This window comes from Palaemon carinicauda, chromosome 42 (assembly GCF_036898095.1).
Source record: "Palaemon carinicauda isolate YSFRI2023 chromosome 42, ASM3689809v2, whole genome shotgun sequence".
Classification (NCBI taxonomy): Eukaryota; Metazoa; Arthropoda; class Malacostraca; order Decapoda; family Palaemonidae; genus Palaemon; species Palaemon carinicauda.
The window spans coordinates 51,156,393-51,174,326 of NC_090766.1; the positions used below are offsets into that span (position 1 = coordinate 51,156,393).

At 43.6% G+C, this 17,934-nt stretch overlaps 1 protein-coding gene and 1 pseudogene across 2 annotated transcripts in view; both read left to right on the forward strand.

Annotated features, from left to right (window-relative positions):
- The window catches only part of LOC137633151 (probable peptidoglycan muropeptide transporter SLC46), a 12,308-nt pseudogene extending 10,156 nt beyond the window's left edge, over nucleotides 1–2,152 (forward strand).
- Nucleotides 2,153–6,455: 4,303 nt separating this feature from the next.
- Trp1 (translocation protein 1) overlaps nucleotides 6,456–17,934 on the forward strand; it is a 47,817-nt gene continuing 36,338 nt past the window's right edge. The window contains exon 1 of one of the 2 annotated variants that reach the window (XM_068365092.1): nucleotides 6,456–6,608. In XM_068365092.1, coding sequence (XP_068221193.1) covers nucleotides 6,570–6,608 — 39 coding nt within the window. In that variant the 5' untranslated portion in view covers nucleotides 6,456–6,569. Of the gene's footprint in view, nucleotides 6,609–6,830; nucleotides 7,362–17,934 lie in introns of those variants that run through there. The other variant, XM_068365094.1, reaches the window with a different exon arrangement.

The following is a 17,934-nucleotide window of genomic DNA, read 5'->3' on the forward strand; positions in this document are numbered from 1 at the left end:
ACACTGCTTGAAAGATTGGAAAATGGTGAAATTAGAAAATGGCAGGCGTAGTGAATATTACAGAGTTGAAAAGAGAGTCACGACTGAGATGGCCTGGGCATGTGTTGAGAATGGATGTTGGAAGGGAGTGAGGAGGCCTTCGGAGGGACTTGTTACGGGGAGAGGATCGAGGAGGCAGAGAATTATAAGATGGCGAGAAAAGGTGAAGGATGATATGGAGAGAGGAGGTTTGGTGAAGAGGATGTCTTTGATAAAAGGCTTGTGCGAGGGCGCACGAGGCAACCGACCACGTAATGCAGGGATAAGGTTGGACAAGAAGACTCGGTCACAAAATATACCATGAAAAGGCAGACATAGTTTCATTGCAGGTATGGTCTGAATAAAAAAAAGAGAACAATATTGCAGTCCTAATCTCTATACTATAGTCCATTTCTTATAGCGATGCATATTTGCACCGACACGCGGCGGTGCCCTTTTAGCTCGGAAAAGTTTCCTGATTGCAGATTGGTTAGAATTATCTCTCCCAACCAATCAGCGATCAGGAAACTTTTCGAGCTAAAAGGACACCGCTGCGAGTCGGTGCAAATCTGCATCGCTAAAAGAAATGGACTATAGTTAAGAATAAGATTGAAATTGTCATTTAATTCAAGACTTTCTCCTTTGCAGGTAAAGTATACGCAGTTATGGCAACCGTGGAGAGTTTAATCGAATTTGCCTCTGCCCCGATGTACAGAGCGGTATACACGGCTACCAACAGCACCAGACCAGGAGCCTACAATTTCCTCTCTGCAGGTTTAAATACAATTCTCACCATAACACTGCTGTGAGTAAAATCGTGTATCGTATTTGTAAAATAGGTCGTTTAGATTTGAGATCTGTTCCCAGCTGTATCCAAGTTGTGGAGTGGTCTTCCTAATCGGGTAGTTGAATCGGAAGGACTTCAAAAGTTCAAACTTGCAGGAAATGTTTTTTTTATGTTGAACAGGCTGAGATAAGTCTCTTTGTATAGTTTATATATGAAATATCTTTTCTAATGTTGTTACAGTTTGTAGAATATTTTATTCTAATTGCTCATTACTTCTCATATAGTTTTTTTTTCCTATTTCCTTTCCTCACTGGGCTATTTTTCTCTGTTGGAGCCCTTGGACTTATAGCATCCTGCTTTTATAAACTAGGGTTATAGCTTGGCTAATAATAATAATAATAATAATAATAATAATAATAATAATAATGCAAAGGCCTATATATGATAGATTGTTCGTCAGTTTTTATTATAGTTAATTTATTATTACATAGAATTTGTATATAAGGAGTATGAGAAGTTCAAACCTGTAGCAAATGTTTTTTTTTTTTTTTTTGGGGGGGGGGTGTTTGAACATGCTAACGTAAGTATCTCTTCATAGTTAATAAATGCCAGAACTATTTTAATGTTATTGTTTATTTATTTACTTATTCATTACTTCTAATATACTTCATTTATTTCCTTATTTCCTTTCCTCGCTGGGCTATTTTTTCCTGCTGGAGCCCTGGGCTATATAGCATCCTGCTTTTCCAAGTAGGGTTGTAGCTGACCTGTCATTATTATTATTATTATTATTATTATTCGCTAAGCTTCAATCTTAGTTGGAAAAGCAAGATGCTATAAGGCCAAGGGCTCCAACAGGGAAAGTAGCCCAGTGAGGAAGGGAAATAAATGAACGACAAGAGAAGTAATGAACAGTTAAACAATTTTAAAAACAGTAGTATGTTTCCTTTTTTGAGTTCTCATTTATGTTTGCTTCTCTAAATTTAATAAGCCCTATTTAAAAAAAAAAAAAAAAAAAAACACTTAATATCTTTATGTCTACAGAGGCGTGACTCTATCGCTAAGGAGTATAAAAAGGCGGAAATCAACGGAGGAGTCAAATTTGACCGAAAATGAGGACACCGGACATCATTAGAAATTCTCTTCTCCAGAACCAAGCCATTTCATTGTGTGCACCATAATTACGAATATTAATATTAATAGTGCACGCACACACAGTTTCAATTTTTCCCACCTCCTTGCTAACTACAACCCGGCAGTTTCGACAATTTGAGGAAGTTTGTGGTTTCTGACTGTATCTCTCAGGGTATCCCCTTTCACCAGGATATGACTAATCCTTCTCCCCCCCCCCCCCCCCACCCCTACCCGAGGGACGAGGAGAGACTGGGTAGTTAAGTTATACGTCTGGTAATGCCACTAGCGTGACCGAAATTTTATTTATATATAAATATATATATATATATATATATATATATATATATATATATATATATATATATATATATATATAGATATAGGTATATATATATATATATATATATATGTGTGTGTGTGTGTGTGTGTATATGTATGTGTGTATGTATACGCACACACACACATATATATGTATATATATATATATATATATATATATATATATATATATATATATATATATGTGTGTGTGTGTGTGTGTGTGTGTGTGTGTGTGTGTGTGTGTGTGTACAGACACTTGCTCTTTATTATATAGGGGATATTATTGTTGTTCTTGTTATTATTGTTGTAGCATTTCCGACTCTACTTGCCAGACTTTATCTTCAGTATTTTGGGGTTGTTTTCAAACTGAATTATGTTAAAATATTGCTCCATTGCCCTTAATAATAAATAATTGAAATAACAACCACAGAATGTTTGATTTTTTTTGTAATGAAAGTTTTATAACGCACAGAAACTAACTCTAATTTTATATTATAAGGAACAACAGAGTTAGTTTACGTTATTCAAGTTAATATTGGGCGTTGCAAAATGCACTATAGTCAATTTTTTTTAGTGAGACAGATATGTACGGACTCGAAGGGGTGCCCTTTTAGCTCGGAAAAGTTTCCTGCTATCTGATTGGTTAGAATGATCTTGTCCAACCAATCAGCGATCAGGAAACTTTTCCGAGCGAAAAGGGCACCTTTGCGAGTCGGTACAAATCCACCTCACTAAAAAGAATTGACTATAGTTCTTACTCCCCAATTCTTTAATAGAAGCTCTGGGGTACTCAAATGGTGTACTGCAAACACTATAGTCCATTTCTTTTAGCGATGCATATTTGCACCGACTCAAAGCGGTGCCCTTTTAGCTCGGAAAAGATTCCTGATCGCTGATTGGTTGGACAAGATAATTCTAACCAATCAGCGATCAGGAAACTTTTCCGAGTTAAAAGGGCACCCCTGCGAGTCAGTGCAAATGCGCCTCATTGAAAAAATTCCAGTATAGCTGAGAGTATTCCTCGATGAAAAAAATATGCGCATAAATCTTATTAATGAATTCCGAGATAAATGTTTTTGGTCACATATCAATAAACTGTACGGTGTTTTTTTTCATGTGATATCCTTCTCCTAATTAAAGTAGAATAAGCCAGTAATAGGAACCTTGCATTTAATCGAGCCTGCCGCAGGATCTTCTCTGGATCCTGGTCTACCGGAAGATACACAACTGAGCATCAGACTCCTGGCTGTTTCATACATACATGAGACCATTTTATCTATCTATCTGTATATACATCTATCTATCTATATATCTATCTTGAGGGTACACTCGGGCACACTATTCCATCTTATTTCTCTTCTTGTTTTATTAAAGTTTTTATAGTTTATATAGGAGATATTTGTTTTAATCTTGTTGCTCTTAAAAAAAAAAATTTTCCACGTTTCCTTTCCTCACTGAGCTATTTTCCCTGGTGGAGCCCTTGGGCTTATAGCATCCTGCTTTTCCAACTAGGATTGTAGCTTAGCAAGTAATGATAATAATAATAATAATGATAATATATATATATATATATATACATACATACATACATACATATATATATATGTATATATATATATATATATATATATATATATATATATATATATATATATATAGGTATATATATACATATATATATATATATATATATATATATATATATATATATATATATATATATATATATATATATATATATCTTTTTTTGCATGTGGTGTACTTATTTTCAGTGTCCATTCTTATGACTTATAATCAAGATAGATTAGTTGAGCTTTTATGAAATAAAAATAAAGAAATTATATTTTTATATCCAATGCCTTATTACAATAAAAATATGTAAATAAAAACAAAAATATGATCTAATTCTTGATTTGACTTATAAAAGATATTGAAATAAAAGCCAAAAATTAATTAAACCTAATTCTACGTACGTTCTGATGAGTGTGTTTAGGATGAAAAAATTAGTTTATTTGAGAAGATAAAAATTGAATTAGGAAAAAAAAAAAAAGCCATCGGGATGCTATGTGGCTACTTTCCTCTTGGTAAGAGTAGAAGAGACTCTATAGCTATGGTAAGCAGCTCTTCTAGGACAAGGACACTCCAAAATCAAACCATTGTTCTCTAATCTTGGGTAGTGCCATAGCCTCTGTACCATGGTCTTCCACTGTCTTGGGTTAGAGTTCTCTTGCTTGAGGGTACAATTGGGCGCACTATTCTATCTAATTTATCTTCCTCTTGGTTTGTTGAAGTATTTATAGTTTACAGAAGAGATACTTAATTTAATGTTGTTTCTGTTTTTAAAATATTTAATTTTTCCTTTTTTTCCTTTCCTTACTGGGCTATTTTCCGTGCTGGGGCCCCTGGGCTTATAGCATCTTGCTTTTCCAACTAGGGTTGTAGTTTAGCAATTAATAATAATAACTCCAGAAGCTCTAATAAATTGTTGCTAATATTTTTCATGGTTTCTGTATGAAAGATCTACAGTATTTCATCGTTTTTACTGATCTTAAAATATTTTATTTTTTTATTCACTACTCATTTGTTATTCCCTGTTTTACTTTCCTAATGCCAAGTTGGAACTGTAGCATCCTGGTTTTTCAAATATGGTTGTACTTTAACTACTACTAATGATAAGGATAATAATAAATGAAATGTTTTATTGAGAAAATATAAAGTAAAGATATTACTACTACTACTACTACTACTACTACTACTACTACTACTACTACTACTAGCTAAGCTACAACCCTAGTTAGAAAAGCTATAAGCCCAAGGGCTCCAACGGGGAAAATAGCCTATTGAGGAAAGTAAATTAGGAGTTAAACTACAAGAGTAGTATTGATCAATGTAAAATGTTTTAAGAACAGTGATAACATTAAAATAGATCTTTCATGTATAAACTATAAAACCTTAAAAAGGGGAGAGAAATAAGATAGAACAGCGTGCCCAAGTGTACCCTAGACCTAGAGCAAGGGTTGGAATCCTTTTGATTGTGGTATCCCACTTTTCCAAATATGCTGCTACTAGTAATAATGATAATAGTAAATAAAAGATGTATTATTAAGAGAAGATTTAGTAAAGACATCAGTGGGATACATAAACAGAAAAGAAATGACGGTGGTTGTATAGACAAAGGTCCCAAAATGAAGGTCTATCTTTATGTCACCGCCTTATCTTCTTTTATTTTATAACTTTTGAATATATTTCCTTTATTTCTATTTACTCATAATATCCTTCATTTGCGTATATTATCCACCAGCGATTTTTCATCTGCTTCCATTTTTTTTTTTTCACCATGAAACGACTATTTATTAGTTGGGGACTTTTTTCAACCATCTAAAATGAATCTGAATATATATATATATATATATATATATATATATATATATATATATATATATATATATATATATATATATATATATATATATATATATATATATATATACTGTATATATATCGACATCAGTTCTACCGTTACGCAACGTGTTGTTCAAGGAATTTTTATTTTGTCTGTACACGTAGGTACTTCTATGACCAAGTGCAGCCTAAGCTACATGTTCGGTAGAACAAAATAACACCTGAAGTGTAGTAAGGTAAATTACGCTTTTCATATAACACGAAAACTTCTGTTTACCGTAACTCAGAAAATTTATGGTTAACGTAAAGTATAATTTCTATGGCATAATTAACGTTGAAACTAAACTAATAGAGCTAGATATGAAAAGGAATTCTCTTTATTCGTTAATGCTTGCTTCTAGAACCAGGTAAAAGTCTTATGTGATAAACCTAAATATCCGTAAAACAGGCATTTCCTGTACAGTAAAAGTGTAAACTTCTAGAACAACTTTGCTTTTGAGAAATGGTTAAACCTGAATGTGTACTGACGTCGTAATATGATAACGTGAAACTATGGTAATGATTGGAAAACCATTACTGGGTGACATTATTATTATTAAGATTATCGCAAGACTTGCAAATTATAACGGGAGTTAACGGGAGCAGACGCTAAGGAAACGTCTGCTGAACACGTCACTTGTCACTACTTCCCGCCACAAGAGGGAGCGAAAAACTATTGTTGTTTTATTTTAAATTTCTTAAATAAATAGTATTAATACATTTAGGTGATTAATTATTATTTTAGTCTATATTTGAATATATATTTATGTATATTTGAGTCCAAACTTAATATTAAACACTAAATTACAAGTAGATTAGAACTCTATTTTATGACAACAACAGAGTAGTAAAGAGTACAGTGAAAACCATGATGGCCGAGAAGAGAAAGAACAAGAAAAAGCTTCAGGTAAATATTGAATTATTCCCCCACGCGATATCCCTACTTTCTCCCCATACCATTAACTCCACCTCTGATACACCCTAATCACATTAAAAGCCAAAGAACCTCATGCCAAAGCTCACAGAAATGTCAAATCTCCGTGTTATGGAGGGGCCCGTTTCGATCCTGGAAAACATCTGTTTACCTCCTGCGTCATCAATGGCTGGAAATCTGGATACGTCATTCACGTCTCGTAGGATGCAACGGAACGGACGTTGACCCCAGTCATTGCAAATTCATCTTGCATAAGGCTCGGTGGTCAGATTGCCCTATTGGCGCAGTGCTTTAGTGGATTTCGAATGTCTTAGAGTATTGTGTTATCGTAGACGTTATCTATCTCGTCCCTTTAGTCAATTCATCGCTATTTATCAACATATTAAATTTTGAGAAGTAGGAATATATAGTGCATATTGTTATATATTTATTATTAGGCTTGATATTGCGTAGGCTAAGCTGGTGTTTCGTAATTAAGCCTAGCCTAGGAATTAAGTGATGAGCCCTACGTCAGATCCGGTATAGACTTGTACAGACTTTTTAGTATTCTTCCAGTTTTTCTCCTATTATAGGCTTATCCTAGCATAGCCTAACCACATTCCAGTAGTGGTTTACCCATAGTGCTGTAGTAATTGAGAGTGGATTGAAAGTAGCCAGTGGCTAAGCAATTTCTTGTATGCAGACTAAATTTTAGAAGTCGTCATCATGTCGAAGAAAAGACTACAGGTAAGAGTTTACAGGAAAACCACAATTTTGTTGGAGCCTTTGTATATCAGCGGCCAGTTCCTCTTGAGTGCATAAAAAATGGACACCAACTAACCTAAACTCCCCCCCCCCTCCTAACCTAACTTAAAAGCCGTGCCCTTACCTACTTAGCTAAAGGGGGTGGCTAATGCCCCCCTGCGACCCCCTCTTACATTGCCGTATCCCTAACCAGCCGTCATCATACATACAGGTGGCCCCTATCATTCATAAACACCCACACCTCTTTTTTTTTTTTTTTTTTGTCAAGTCAGAGAAATACGACTTAATCTAACCTAATGTTCACATGCCATATTCGAGATAGCTGATACCCGTCTGTTCTGCCGATATTCCACTGGGAAATTTTTATACTGATTGGTATTGGTAAATATATGATACTTTAATAGAGAAAAATGTCTAACTAGCCATCACTCGTTCATTTCATTCAGCGAATTCCAGTTTCACTAGTAATTATAGTATCATATGTTTATCTGTTGATTAATTTGCTATGAAATACATTTACATTTCAATGTCTAATTGGCTGTAATTTTCATCATATATGCTAAACATTTCTGTTTCTGACTTCTTTACTATCCAACTTTTTTTCTTTTATATTTTTGCAATGCAAACCAACTTCCTGAGCCAAAAGTGTTTAAAAGCATATCTTGCACAGTGCCTAGGCCTTCCCCCCATTACCCCATTACCTCACCACTTAGTACTGTACTATCCTCTGGCTGCTAGAATTCATAAACCAAAGCCTTATTTCCATTTTCTTGTAATTACTATTTGTACATCAGTTAATCTGTGAATATGGCCGATTAAAGAAGTTGAGTATCTCTTATAATAAATAAGCTTTATAAAAGTGTTGACTTTACATCTGGTAGTTGTCTTTACCTTCAGATTTCATCAACTTGTAAGGGAGATTCAGTGGGTATGTCTCCATACAGGAGAGGGATACTGCCGTCGGCGTGCCTTTTATAATTCACCGTAGGCATTACTGAAGGGGCTTAGTCTCCCGCCATCCTGCAGATGCACCCACTTTGTAGCTTTCTACTGCACCTCTTGTGGAATAGTTGTAGAAAAGTCAAATCAATGCACTGGAAATGTCTTTCTACTTTGTCAATAGTTAAACAGTCCTATGAGTTTCTTAGAATAATATTTGAAAGTACAATGTCTTGAAGTGAAGATGGGACCCAAAGCTTAGTTCACAATCAAGTTGATATTGTTGACTGTAAATTTTATCAAATAGTTTAACATATCAGAAGGAGAAAGATGCTGTACTATTAGAAGCCGAAGTTAGCCATGCCATATATTACCAAAAATTTGTTAGTGGCTTGGTTAGTGTATATACATTTGTTTATTCATAATGATTACAAGTATTTGTTAATGGAATTATAAATGGCAATCTCCAATAAAAGGCCAAGAACAATGTTAGTGAGCCCTAGCTTCTACGCGAGTTTGTACTGTACTTCGCGATTTCACTCATATGCGACTCCGAACCGCAATACTTGTTAAATAAAATAACAAAATTGCTATAAAAAATCTTGTGGCGTGAATTCAAGTAGGCCGCGCTTCTTTGCACTAGGCTTGCTTCGTGCTTTTTTCCTCTCTCCCCACTCAGCTCACCCCGTGAAGAAATGCTTGGTAACCCAAGCCTTAGCATTAGCGTGCCACATCACTTGCAATTTTTCTTTTAAGATCCTTTGGCTCTTGAAAGCACGTGGGTTTTCCGAGTGGTACACCAGCAGTGGCTTGACCTTAGAGCCACCGCTGGCATTGGCACACAAGGCTAGATTTAACCGGTCCTTTATGGGTATTTTGGCCCAGTAGTCTCATCTCCTCTGCCGTGATGAAAGTCGTCCTGGGCATTTTCTTCCAAAAAAGGCCAGTTTCATCGCAGTTGAAGACTTGTTTGGGGATGAAGCCATGTCGGGCGATAACCGAGGCAAAGGTTGTGACAGTCCGCCTCGGCTTTCGAGTCGGAACTTGCTGCTTCCCCATGCCTCACAACCGAGTGTATCCCAGTCTGTTTTTTAAAATTATCCAGCCAGCCACGACTGGCTTTGAAGGTTTCCGCTGGCGTCGAAGTCTCCCCTCTCTCGGCTGCTTGCATCCCTTTCATGTCATCATTGATTTTGCTGGCCTTTTCACTTATGATCGTCTTGGTCACGCTAGCTCCCGCCAACTGTTTCTCCTTTATCCTTAATAAAAGAAGCCTCTCCATCTTGTCGTGAATATCACTACACAGCTTGGAAAGGATGGTTACTCCTTTGGAAGGCTTGGTGCTCTTTATAGCATCCTTCTGCTTGAGGATGGTACATATAGTCGATGTACTCCTCTCATATTGGCGCACCAGCTCAGTCATTCTTATGCCACTCTCATGTTTTTCGATTATTTCATGCTTCATCTCCATTGTCATCATACGCTTTTTGTTTGTACTCGCTTGCTTTGGACCCATTGCTTATTTAATTAATTATGCACTGATTAACGCAAAAAACACATAAAAAAGGCAAACACTACGACCAATGCTCGGAGATAACTTTACGCGACGGAGATCCGACGGGAAAGACTGAGCGATGCTGTCCTGGTGAGCAGCCTCTCGCACACTTGGCCACCTGGCAAGCGCATAGGGAACTACCTCGTATCTCAAATTTTTCCTCATATCTCAGGACAAAAATTTGCTCGGAACTGTCTTGTCCAAGGAAAGCAGTTGCAACATTACACTAGTTGAGTAAGAATGTCTGGCATTTTTCTCTTTTCTTTCCATTTTTGGGGTGCAGTAATTGAGCCGTGATGTTGCAGGAAAAGACTGTGATGCAGGTAAGCTACCATCCCAAGAACTATTTAAAGATAGAAGCAAGTCCCCATCCTCCTGACAAAGAGTAGGATGTAAACCCATCACTTTAAATTAGTATTAAATTTAAGACATATCCCCTGGTGGATATAGGTTCTTCCCCTGTCCAGAGAAAAACTTTGGGCAATCAATAGAAGAAGTCTGCCTAACAACAAAAACCTATCCTATCATCTGAAACACTTAACATCAATAGGAGGTGGATTGGAGTCAATACACAACCTCTCTCCAGATCCAAGTGCCCTGACATCCTGAGACTTTATACCTGCCAGTTTTCTAATAGGAAAGTCCTTCCTCCTACGGAGAGGTCTCCTATTTAAGGACGAATGTTTGAATTCGTGGAGGAACAAATAACAAATTTGAAAAAACTAATTTGTAATTTTTCTATTCATACAAACTGATTCTTTTAAGTTAACTTGTCACCTCATCCTCCATACACTTCTAATTGTTCCGTAACCGAAATACAAACCACGCTATTTACATAGGGTATTACTTTCGGCGTAGCTGAATGACGAGCCATTAGATTTTTAACGAGGGTTAACTACCCTCTCGCTAGTTAGCGAGGGGGTAGGGGAGGGGTAGCTAGCTACCCCTCCCCCTCACACACCGGGGAACTGATTCACTTCACTTTTGGCTCGGGTGATAATCAGACGTGTCTGTCTCACCTTCGCATTTTTGACAGCCTTAATCTTTTTTTGCTTTTTCTTGCAGCTTGTGTGTTTGGAAGTTGGCCTCTCTTTCTATCATGCGGAAGTGCCCTGGCTTCCCGACCGCCCTTGTAGGACGTTCGTGTCGGCGGTCGAGACGGACCCTGACACCTTGTGTCTGTACTGCAGAGGTCAACGGTGTGATAGGGATAAAACTAGTGGGTGTAGAGTGTAGGGAGTGGTCTACCTCCCAGTGGGAGAGGTTTTCCCGGCGACGTAAGAAGAAGTCTAGGCGTGACCTTTCTCCTTCAAGGGCTTCCTTGAAGGAAGGTAGGTTCCAAAGACACTTCTTCCGTTGCCCGAACCTCCTCCGAAGCTCCCACTCGATCGGTCTCTCGTGGGAGGCCGGCGAGTGGTAGCGTTGGCCATTCTTTTGACCAACCTCGGGGTTCGGGAGAGGGAGTTGCCTCCCATAGCGAGGCAGCTCCTCCTCCTCCTCCGGGGGAGGATATTGATAACTCTGTTGCTAATGATGATCTTTTGCAGCTTTGGGCTTCCTTGGGGCTTAAGGACTCGCCCTCCAGGGAAGCCATGTTTGACCTGATCCAGTTGGGTGCAGCTGTTAAGCAGTCGCCGGTAATAGCAGAGGTAGATCCTCTGTCTATTGTCGACGTTGTGGCAGAGGCTTCCGACGGGTCGGGTCAAAACCCCTGCTGTTGTTGCGGATGTTGCTGAAGGCTCAGTTCCCCCCACTGAACATCCTTCGAGGGAGGAGCTGAGTCCAACGGTCTCTCCTGCGGGTGATTCTACGCCTCGGGGGAGTTCACTGACAGAGACTCCTCTTCGGAGGACCAACGATGGTGTTGCTGCCCCTCGAGGTCGTCTTCGCCATAAGGCTCGCCCTCCTCTTCGCCGTAGAGTCCTTCCTTCTCCCTACAAGGGAGTTAGGAGGCGCCTCTTCGGTTCATCGTCTTCGACGTCCCCCGCCGAGGATCCTTCTCGACGTAAGCAGACCGTTGCAGCTGCATCTCTAGACCTCTCAGCAGATCGTTCGCAATCTCCTACACCTGCCAGACCTGGGTGTTTTCCTTCTCCGTTCCTGGATGCAGATGCGCAGTGGGGCAAAAGGGCTTATCTCACAATGTGAGTAAGTTCCTTAAGTGCCAGGTTTTACCTGCGCGCCCACGTTCTCGCGCAGTGGCGTGCAAGTGCTCTCCTGCTGTAGCTGAGTACAAGCCCTCTTCGGACTCAACGCGCCAGCGATCTCCTGTAGCTGAGTCATCTCGCCGTAGATCTCCTGTTCACCAGCGCTCACCTGCGTGTCACCGCTCTCCTGCTCGTCAGAGATCTCCTGTGCGCCAGCGCTCTCCTGCACGCCAGCGCACATCTGCGCGCCCACGATCTCCAGACCTGGGCGCAGGCAAGGACATTCTTCCTTCGCCTCCTCGCCTACGATCACCTGCGCGCCCTCAGATCTCGCCCACGCGCCAGCCATCGCCTGCTCGCCATCACACGCACTCACCTGTGCGCACTTCTAGATTGGAACGAGACACTGCGCGCCTGTGCGCCCACGAGAAGTCTCCTGTGCGCGCTGCTACTCCTCTGGTCCTGCGCCCCAGCTGTTTTCTCCTGCCCGCGCACAAGCGCTCTCCAACGCACCCACACTTCTGATCGCCGAAGGTCTCCTACGCGCCCACGCGCTATCTCTCCTGTGTGCAGTTGGTCACCTTCTCACCCTACGCGCCATCGCTCGCCTGTGCGCCGTTGTTCTCCCGGCCGCCAGCGCTCACCCTTAAAACCGCACACACCCTCGCCTGCGCACCCGCGCTTTCATCTCCGCGCGTATGTGCGCCAACGTTCGCCCGCGCGTGAACCTGCGATTTTACCATCGCGCGATCTCGACCGCAATTCCCACCGGGTTTCGCAGCACGGGCAACCTTACGAGTCTTCAGGAGCGCGTAATTCCAGATCATCGTCTTCACGATTTCCCCCCCGTAAGCGCACTTGCAGGAGGAGGAAAAATCTTCAGAGAGGCCTAGGCAACACTCTTCATCTTCTTTTCAGGCAGGCCCTGTGGTGTCTACTCCAAAGGATCGCCCAATCCCCTTCCCTCCAGCGGGAGTCACTGACACTGCGTCTGTCAGCCGTCAGCCTTGGTTTGGGTCCCTGATCAGAGCAGTCGTCCAGGCTGTTAAGCCGGCCCTCGCTGATCTGGGCCTCAAACCAACGGCAGCCTCGTCTCCGCTGAAGAGGAAGAGAGGAGTAGACTTCGTGGTGACTTCTCCCAGGGTTAAACTGGCAACTAAGATTTCCGTCAGGAAGGCCCCTTCCCCCTCTCAGACGTTTTCTCCTTCTGTGGATGAAGCCTTTCCGTCCTCAGGAGAATCCAGCGAGGTGAGACATTCTCCCACGGCACCAATGGGAGGAACCCCACCTCGAGTAGGAGAATTGTCCCGCGTTGAGGCAGAGAGGAGCCCTCAGACTTCTTTACTGGAGTCCTGTATCTCTCCTAGGAGGGAGCCCAAGGACTCGAAGACCGTCCCAAAGTCTTCTTCCCGGATTCGACCAGAGCCAGCAAGACCCCAGGAGAACGTCCACGTGTCCCCCCAAGTAGGGCAGTTGGGGACAGGAGACTTTGCTGCCAGTCCACCAGGAGGAGAGCAGCATGAGTCGGAGCATGCCTTCTGGCAGGTCCTGAATCTGATGAGGCAACTCAACAGGTTCAAGGACCCGGAGACCGCCCCTCGCGAAGGCAAGGATACGGTCCTGGACCAAGTCTACGGCACTCAAAAGCCCTCGAAGGCCAGCGCGGCCCTGCCCTGGTCCCAGGGGGTAAAGAGCGCCAGAGACAAGGTTGAGGGCCAGCTCTCCGAACTCGCCTCCTCCAGCCATTCCTCTGCCGGTAACAAACTCCTCCCACCTCCTCGTGTACAACAGAGGAGGTACTTCGAGATCATGGGGGAGCCTTGTTTAGCTCTTCCTCTCCATCATTCTGTGGGAGAGCTTACCAGGGGAATTTCTCTTGAGAAACTCTCCGCCCGGCAAGTGACATTCTCGGCTACAGAGATCTTGAGCCAGGAGAAAGTCGCAAAGTGTGCCATGCAGGCCACTTCGTGGCTGGGGTCTCTGGGCATCCTGTTGCGATCCGAAGACTTGTCCAAGGAGAGCACCAGGAAGGCCATGGAGACTTTCCTCCTCTCGGGCACACGCACCATCGAGTTTCTGGCTCACCAAGTTTCGAACTTGTGGGCAAACTCGATCCTGAAGCGTCGTGATGCGGTGACCGAGAGGTTCCACTCGAAGGTCCCAACCGTGGATGTCTGCAAGCTCAGACACACTTCCATCCTTGGAAGGAGCCTGTTTGAGCCTAAGGATGTGGAACGGACAGCCGAGAGGTGGAGGAAATCGAATCACGATTCTCTCCTCTAAAGGACTCTTACATCCAGACCCTACAAGCCTCCAGCACCTCAACAACAACAGCCTCGTCAGTCTAGGACATCGAAACCGGCTCTGGCAGCAAAGGCGTCCAAACAGCATCCCTTTCCTGTCAAAGACAAGAAGGGCGGAAAGTCTTCCAGGGGAGGCAGGAATCCTAGAGGGAGCGGCCGAGGCTGCAAACGCTAGGATTGGCAATCCCCCTGCATGTCCACCAGTGGGGGGGATGCCTGCAAAGTTGCGCGTTCAGGTGGCAGCAACTCGGGGCCGATTCCTGGACGATTTCCGTGATCAGCCAAGGATATCGCGTCCCGTTCATAACATCTCTCCCTCCCCTGACAGCGAATCCAGTGTCGTTGAGCTCCTATGCCATGGGATCAGTAAAGGGGCTAGCCCTTCGGGCAGAAGTCGAGACCATGCTCAAGAAGGATCCTCTTCAAGAGGTCGTCGACGGCTCCCCAGGCTTCTTCAGTCGACTCTTTCTTGTAAAGAAGGCGTCTGGAGGCTGGAGACCCGTCATCGACCTATCAGCCCTGAACAAGTTTGTCAAACAAACTTCGTTCAGCATGGAGATAGCAGACACGGTCAGACTTGCAGTGAGACCGCAAGACTTCATGTGCACACTGGATCTGAAGGACGCGTACTTCCAGATCCCAATCCATCCGTCTTCCAGGAAGTACTTGAGATTCAGCCTAGACAACAAGATCCACCAGTTCAAGGTGCTGTGTTTCGGTCTCTCCACAGCACCACAGGTGTTCACCAGAGTGTTCACCCTGATATCTTCATGGGCACACAGGATCTGCATCCGTCTTCACTGGCTGATCCTGGCAGACTCGGAGTCGATCCTTCTTTGACACCGAGACAAGCTTCTGGGACTTCCCCAAGATCTAGGGATCATGGTAAATCTCGAGAAGTCTTCTCTGCTTCCATCTCAACGACTGGTATATCTAGGCATGATATTGGACACCAATCTCCACAAAGCCTTTCCATCAGACGACAGGATAGCAAGGCTGAGGAGGGTCACAGATCCTTTCCTCAGACGAGAAGAGCTTCCAGCCCAATCTTGGTTACGTCTCCTAGGTCACCTGTCTTCCTTGGCCCGTCTAGTTCCAAACGGCCGCCTCAGGATGAGATCCCTGCAATGGCGGCTCAAGTCCCGGTGGAATCAAGGCAACGATTCCCCAGACGTTCTGGTCCCTATGGGGCCTGCGGAACGGACGGACCTCCATTGGTGGTTGACCGACGAAAACTTTCGAAAGGGAGTGGATCTTCTCATCCTCCCCTCGGATTTGATGCTGTTCTCGGACGCATCCAAAGAAGGGTGGGGGGCCCACGTTCTGAACCAGAGGATCTCAGGCCTATGGTCAGAATCAGAAAAGTACCTCCACATCAATCTGCTAGAAATGAAGGCCGCATATCTGGCTCTTCAACAATTCCAACAGATCCTGGCGGGTCACTCCGTGGTGGTGATGAGCGACAACACTACAGTAGTGGCTTACATCAACAAGCAGGGAGGTACTTTTTCACAACAGCTATCCCATCTTGCAGTATAGATACTGAGATGGACCGAAGTCCACTCGATTCCACTATCAGCTCGCTTCATTCCGGGCAAAAGGAATGTGCTCGCCGACAGTCCGAGCAGAGCATCGCAGATAGTGAGTACCGAGTGATCTTTGGATCCTCTAGTAGCCAACAAAGTCCTGACTTTGTGGGGTTCCCCGACAGTGGACCTGTTCGCGACAGCCTTGAACTTCAAGCTCCCGCTGTACTGCTCCCTAGTCCCGGACCCCAAGGCACTCTGGCAAGATGCCTTCCAACAACGGTGGGACAACATCGACATCTACGCCTTCCCACCGTTCTGTCTGATGAGAAGGGTGCTCAACAAGACCAGACTATCGGTCAACCGGTCAATGACCTTGATAGCTCCGCTATGGCATCATGCAGTGGTTCCCGGACCTTCTGCAGCTCCTGACGGAACTCCCGAGAGAACTTCCCCCACGACACGAGCTACTCAAGCAACCACACTGCAACATCTTCCACAAAGCCGTAGCATCGCTTCGACTTCACGCCTGGAGACTATCCAGCATCTCCTCACAGAGAGAAGCTTTTCGCAACAAGTTGCGAAGAGGATGTCTCGACACCTGCGAAAGTCATCTGCAGGGGTCTACCAGGCGATGTGGAGAGTCTTCTGTGGTTGGTGGCGTGGGAGGGGTATCTCTCCCCTCGATGCCACTATTCCAGCAATAGTGGAGTTTCTTGTTTATTTGCGGGAGGAAATGCGCCTTTCGGTCTCGGCGGTGAAAGGCTATCGCTCAGCCTTAAGCCTTGCCTTCAGGCTGAAAGGAATAGACATTTCTTCCTCGCTGGAACTTTCTTTGCTCATATGAAGCTACGAACTTACCTGCCCTCTGTCAGAAGTGAGACCTCCTTCATGGAACGTGGTTCGGGTTCTCAGAGCTCATAAGAGAGCCCTGTTCGAACCATTACGCCAAGCTTCTGATCGTCACCTGACTTGGGAGACGGTGTTCCTGCTCGCCCTGGCTTCAGCCAAGTGTGTCAGTGAGCTTCATGGTCTCTCATACAACGTCACCCATTCAAGGGGGATGGGGGGAGGTAACGTTCAGGTTCGTCCCTGAGTTTGTAGCTAAGACTCAAAATCCTGGAGTTCCGGACCCACGGTTCGACTCCTTCAGGATTTCGCGTCTTTGTTCTGTAACAGATGACCCAGACCATCTCCTACTATGCCCAGTAAGGAGTCTGAGGCATTATCTTAAAAGAACAGCTGCAGTTCGTCCTCGGGTGCAAGCCCTGTTTGTGAGCACAGGAAGGACGAAGAGGAGGGTCACCAAGAATACCATCTCAGCTTGGATTCGAAGGGTCATCCATCATGCCCTGAATCCAGACCCTCCTCCGTCACGTCGCCCTAGAGCACACGATGTCAGAGGCATCGCAACGTCCCTGGCATTCAAGAGAAACTTCTCTGTGACGCAGGTTCTACAAGCTGGGGTCTGGAAGTGTCATACAACCTTCACAGCCCACTATCTGCAGGACATGACCCACAGGAGTCTCGATACTTTTTCTATCGGCCCTGTGGTGGCTGCACAGCAGCTGGTCTAACCTCAGGCTCCTTAATGGACAGGTAGCAGAAGGTTGAGGGCATTGTTACCCGGTTTTAGACTGCATGGATGAAAAAGTGTCTGGCCCTTACTCTTTTCTTCATCCTCCCCTCTCTTGGGGAAAGCAGCATCCTGGGTTCTCTGCATAGATGACCTCAAACCACTGCAGGTAAACCATGCTTCCTTGTGTTCCTAGTATTAATATAATACTGTTGCGTCCCCCATACCCTGACGAGGTGGTATTGGGAACGTCCTAGCCTAGAATTCCATCTAAAGGACTTCAGGTCAACTTCCTAGGACGAGTCACACTTCAATCCTTCACACACAAGCTTATGTAGGCCGCATGTTCCTTGTGGAGTAAGGAATATGCTAGGTGCAGGGACTCCTTTTCTCGAGTGCTACTCACTCGGATACTGAGTCCCCGGGCAAAAGCCAAAGCCAGTAAGGCTGGGACTTTCCACCCTACCCAAGGGTTAAGTCACCCTATTTAAATAGCGTGGTTTTTGTAT